This window comes from Bidens hawaiensis, unplaced genomic scaffold (genome assembly GCF_021521415.1).
Source record: "Bidens hawaiensis isolate Kalapana, Puna unplaced genomic scaffold, B.hawaiensis_p1.1 tig00022896_1, whole genome shotgun sequence".
Lineage (NCBI taxonomy): Eukaryota > Viridiplantae > Streptophyta > Magnoliopsida > Asterales > Asteraceae > Bidens > Bidens hawaiensis.
The window spans coordinates 23088-29130 of NW_027493582.1; the positions used below are offsets into that span (position 1 = coordinate 23088).

The following is a 6043-nucleotide window of genomic DNA, read 5'->3' on the forward strand; positions in this document are numbered from 1 at the left end:
CGTTCTACTGACGTAGTAGATTGGTGTCTGAACATTTTTTCTATCGGTTAGCAGAACGGCCCATATGGTAATGTCCGAGGCAGATAAATACAGTGTCAGAGGTTCACCCGCGTATAATGTTGTAAGAGTAGGAAGCTTCATTAAGCATTTCTTATCTTCTAAGAATGCTTTTTCAGCCTCCGCGGTCCACTTGAAATGTGCCTTTTTAAGGCAATTTCTGAGTGTTGACACGAATGGATGAGACTTGGCCGCGTGATTTGCTAGGAATCGGTTCAACGCCACAAGTCTTCCATTAAGTGTTTGAACCTCCTTGAGGGAAGAGGGTGAAGGCATGCGAGCTATAGCCTGGACCTTATCTGGGTTGGCTTTAAAGCCTGCGCCTGTTACTATGACCCCAAGGAATTTACCCTCCTCCATGCCAAATGAACACTTAGCCGGATTCAACTTCATGTTGATGCTTCGTAGTGTTTCAAAGGTCTCTTCGATATCTCTTAACATCTGATCTTCTTCAATGCTTTTGATTACCAAATCATCCATATAAACTTTGAGATTCCGACTTATTTGACTTTTGAAAGCCTGATCCATCAGTCGTTGATATGTGGCCCCCGCGTTCTTTAATCCGAAAGGCATCATTCTGTAACAGAATGTTCCTTGGTCGTTTCGGAACGCTGTCTTGTCCTCGTCGCCAGCTGCCATATGAATCTGGTGGTACCCTTTGTAATCATCAAGGAAGCACTTGAATTTAAATGGGGCCACATAATCTACTTTTAAGTCGATCTCCGGATGCGGGTAACAATCTTTTGGACATGCCTTGTTCAAGTCTTTATAGTCTATGCACATCCTCCATGTTCCGTTGCTTTTTGGGACAATCACTGGGTTATCCACCCATGTTTGGTATTTGATTTTTCGTATGATCCCAGCGTGAAGAAGGTCTTGTACTTGTTCATTCATAGCCTTTGTTTGTTCTGGACCCATCTTTCGTTTCTTTTGCACAATTGGGGTGATTAACGGATTCACCCTTAACTTGTGTTCCGAAATGCTCCGCGGGACACCGGTCTTGCCCGCGGGTTGCCAAACAAAAATGTCAATGTTCTTGATCAATAATTGCTTTAAAAAGGTTCTCACTATTTCCGAGATAGCGGGTCCTATTGTAACTGTCTGGTCTGGAAACCTTTTGTTCAAATCCCACTTTTCGGATTTGGTCCTCTTAGCCTATCTTGGAACCTTGCTTGGTCTTGAACTTTCGGTAGTAAAACAATGTCGGTTTACATGAATTATTGCCACACCAGTGCGGGTTGGAACTCCTACTGCACCATGTGCTGTGGACGGGTGGGCATTGAAATCTCCGATTGCTTCTCGTCCCAAGATAACGTCATGTTTAGAAGTTGCTGGTAAGATCAAAAATTCAACTTCCTCTGTTCTTGAATGTACTCCGTCACTTAGTGTGACCGAGAAAGTGATGACACCCCGCGGGTGCATTATCTCTCCCCCGAAACCAGAAACAGGAGCATGAATTGGCTGTAAACTTTCTTTGTCTTCCTCATCCAGTTGTTCGAAACATTGTTCGTACATAATATCGGACGTACTACCTGTGTCAAAGAACACATATTGTGACCGATAATGACCAAACTCGGCAGTAATTATCAATGGGTTTTTGTTGCACGGGCCCCCTTTAATCCGAGGAAAAATAACGAGCTCGTTTTTCCATTCTTCGTCCGAATATTCCCTCAGTTTTCCTTTACCCAAGTGTCCCCCTTGAATCATGTAGACATTCAAATCTTTGATTTGCCTTTTGGCCGGGCCCTGGCTATCCTTTGCGGGAGGTTTGCCAGTCCCTCCTCGTACACCTTTGACCAAATGTTCAAGTTTACCATTTTTAACAGCTGCTTCAATTTCATTTCTGAGAGTCACACACTCATTCGTGTTGTGTCCAACATCATTATGATATGAGGAATGTTTTTTGGTATCAAGGAATGACTTCCGCAGTATTGGTTGAGGTTTCCGGAAAGTCAGATTTTCAGTAGTGAGAATTTATGAGGGAGTCTTTGATAACTGGGTCCAACTGTTAGTGGAGCGAGCTGAAAAATTACGTTTACCCTTGTTGCCGATCAAAGATCTTGCATCAAAAGGTTTAGGTGTTTCCGCACTAGGCTGAAGTCTTGACCATATTGGTCCCTTAGCTTGTCTGTTTGGTCTCGGAGTTTGAAACTCGACCCTTGGGGACTGCTTTTGACTGCTGGAACTTAGAGTTTTTTCAGTTCTTGCAAACAATTTTGATGCCTTCATGATTTCATCCCATGACTCAGGCATTCCGTCCCTTCCCGTTAGGGTACGGATCAAGGCATCACTATGGACGTTCTTATAAAATGCTCCGCGCAGCATATCTTCACTCACTCCTCCGATATTAAGGCTCTCGTTAGTAAAACTAGTAATGAAGTCCTCAATAGACTCATTATTTCGTCTTGTAACATCTAGTATATCTGAAGGATCACGGGTATGTTTCTTTTGTTGACTAAAATGCTGAGAGAATTTTGCTACAAAGTCTTTCCAACTTGCAATCTTTCCGAATGGCAATTTATCAAACCATTTCCTTGCCGCTCCGGTGAATGTTAGTGCGAACATGTGACACCAGTATGGAAGAGTCCAACCGTTGACTCCTCCGACTGCTTCAAACCTTAACAGATGATCGCTAGGATCAGTCAATCCATTATATGTTCCCACAGATGTTGGAATTTTTGCATTAATCAGGAATGGAGCTGTCGCGATGCTCGGAATGAATTTTGATTTTTCCGCGAAGGACTCCGGACGATATGGTTTGGAAAAATCATATTCAACATTTCTATGATACTCCGCATGGCGGACAACTGGGCGCAGATAGCTAGCTCCTCCGTACGAAGGAAGACGGCTATCTCCGCTATAAAAACTACCATCCGGTCGATAAGATGAGTCGTACCTGTCCAGTTCGTCCTCATAAGATGGCACCCGCATATCTACGCGGGGACGAGGACGTAACCTTCAGGTTTCGCTCGTGTTCCGCTCCGGTGACAAACTGTACTGGATGTGGCTTCCCCTTATGGGAGGAGAAATAGATCTCCTGGGAGGCTCGTCATACGTCAGGGTCCGACCATGGAAACGCTCATTCCGGACCCGACGTTCATAGTCTGCTTTCAAACTTTCTTGTTGAATACGAAACCACTCGTCTGGAGATAAGGTTTCTTCAGTCCCGAGGTTATGACGGCGAGCTCTTCTTGGATTAGAGTCACCGGAATATTCTTCTCAACCTAACTCCGACTGAGTTCGATGGACTTCTCTTGGAACACGCTCTAGATTCCTTATATTAGAACCTCCTGGGCTGTGACGTACCCCAAGTCAGTAGTTGGTGTAACAATGTTTATGGTGTCTACCGGGGTAACACCCTCTTGCTGAGTAAACAACCCCCGAGCCGTCGAACCATCCAAGGAAAAGATTTCTGGATTGACGGTTTCAGCTCTTGCAACAGGGGTGGAAATTCGAGCAAACACAGACGTTGCTCCTTCACGTGTTTCAAGGTTGAGATCACGCAGAGGTTGTGCTTGATTCTCCGTCGGCCCTTTAGGTAACTGACTCATATCGTAAAGAGAACGGAAAATTTTTTAGCTGTTCTAACAAAAGCACAGATGGCGGCAATGAAGAAACACGGATCTACTCCCCACTGATGGGTCCTAGATCTAATGAGTCCACAAGGTAGGATACGGTTACTACCAACACGATATGAATACAATTCCTAAATTCCAGTAACGTGAATCCTACAAAACAGAACACCGTGAGCTCGTTACGGGAAGGACAAGGGGGGGGGGGGTCTTCCCGTAACCACCCTCCGGCGTGAGAATAAGTACCGTTCTTACGAAGAGATAAAGTACTTAAGTAAATTGAGAGAGTACAGTGTTGGTCGATCAATACCTCATGTTGATTGAGAGGGTATTTATAGCCGGAGGATGTAAGGAAGTGATTGGGCTAGCTGTCCCTTTAGAAGATACCTTATAACCATCTGTACGCGTGTCCTCACATGATAGGTTTAGCTTACATGCTGCATGTGCATGTATAACAACCTGGACTCCTGTCATTATTGGTTGATGAGGTAACATTGGCCATGTGCACGGTTATAACGGCCTTGTCACGTGTCACTAGCTAATTGGCCAAAGGGTCACGTATTGCCCAAGAAAGCATCTTGGCAAGTCTTCTAAAAGGTAATTGGTTATTGACAGCTGTCCCGAAGCATTACCTTGTAGTTATTTACGCGGAAGGGTATTCCTTCATGCGGGTGACTTTTGAGGTTGCTGTGAGGCTTCCGCATATGTTATAAGGGTGTTTCTTCCTCAGATGGTTTATATGTCCCGCGGGTGCCTTATGAGGGACTTCCGATTGACCCGCGGGTATTTCTTACGGGTATTTGGGTCCTTTTGGTACCCTACCTCTATAAACACAAATTAAGTCCGATACCATATAAAATGTGAAAACTTTGGTCTTTTCTGGTGAGCAACTACGTTACCTGATTATGATACGACATCCCCTACTTAACTAAGTTTCTTATTGTATGAAAATACTTACTGTATTATCACAAAATTTGATTGTACTGAACCGTTCTTTGAATTACAAAATATTTTTTTGTATGTACGTAATGTGTTATTTATATTCATAGGAAACCAACATCATTTTTTTTGTCGTATGAAAAACGATAGAACTTCCAACATGTATTAATATTGATCAACCCGATATATTCGGAGGTGTGACATAAATTGTCTATATGGTCTTGGGAAGAAAATTTTCATGTGAATACCAAAAGACACAATTAATAGAAAATGCCCTTCCAGACTGTTTTCTTAATTTGCTGCAACAATCATGGATTTGATTAGTTGCTTAAGATAAACATTTCATGGAGTTCTCTCTTGATATACTAGCATAACACTGCATGGACCCGTATAAGGTGTGGGAACCCGGCCCATAACTTATAGAACCAGACCCGTATCTGTCATGATTATCAGTTCCGTTTACGATCTCCTTGAGTTTATTTGCCAAATTATTCAACCCTTTCTCCAACTCAGCAGCGGTACCAGGAGCCAGAGGCGCTGCTGCTGGTGTAGGAAAGAACTGAATCCATTCAGCCCCTAGGTTTGTTTGTGTTGGGTGATCTGCATAACGAACCATGCAATACAGTCTTGCTGTTACTGACAAGGCTGCACCTTCCTTTTGTTTAGGACAAGTTTTCTTAAGAGTAGGGATAGTTTTGTTTACACAATCCCGACAGTCTTCCTTTCTGATATTTTTGGGGCAAAGGGCTTTCGTCCAAACTCCAACACTACCTCGATTTTAACACCGTTGTAAGTTTCTGGAAGCGTAAAACTTTTGTCGAGTGAATTGAATGCATCGTCTCGCTCTTTAAACAAATTATTTGAATTGAAATTACCATCTTTACCGCATCTGACACCTTGTCGATCTGGGGGTATGATGAGATTAGCATTGTTGAAGATTGCTTGAAGGAGTATGAGTGAAACTAGGAATTTGGTTTCCATTTGTTAGAATCTTTTGATATTTCGTGTTGACAATAAACCGATAGTTATAGCTATGAATGGTAAATATAAGTTTTATAAAAGTAAGTTAGTTTTAGACGGTTATGATTGGTTGATTGTAAAAAAAACGTGCATTATAACATAATTCTAGTTCTATACAATTCTAGTTATCTTTTATTCTAGTTACCTGATTTGTGAAACATTAAAAATAAAAGTCTAATTAAATGTTAACGTTGATTGATTGTAAAAAGAGATCGTACTTGAACCCACATTCTTTAGAATCTGCCTTTTATTAACGAGTCGTAAGTAATGTACGTATTTTTATGACATCAAATCATCAATACATAAAATATATTATTTTTTTCCATGGATTTATGTCACTTGAGGATATTATTATTCAAATATTTATCTCATGGGCTAGTTAAGCAAGATGGACTAGTGGATTTATTTTAAATATGCTTAATTAAGAAATGGATATGGGTTTAAGATTAATGGAC

General features: G+C 41.9%; 1 protein-coding gene across 1 annotated transcript; it reads right to left on the reverse strand.

Moving 5' to 3' along the window:
- Nucleotides 1-1212: 1212 nt before the first annotated feature.
- On the reverse strand, nucleotides 1213-2988 carry LOC143566496 (uncharacterized). The gene is made up of 2 exons (XM_077053182.1): nucleotides 2054-2988; nucleotides 1213-1900 (listed from the first exon to the last, which is right to left on the reverse strand). The coding sequence occupies exons 1-2, from the start codon at nucleotides 2986-2988 to the stop codon at nucleotides 1213-1215; spliced, it is 1623 nt and encodes a 540-aa protein (XP_076909297.1).
- Nucleotides 2989-6043: the final 3055 nt, after the last annotated feature.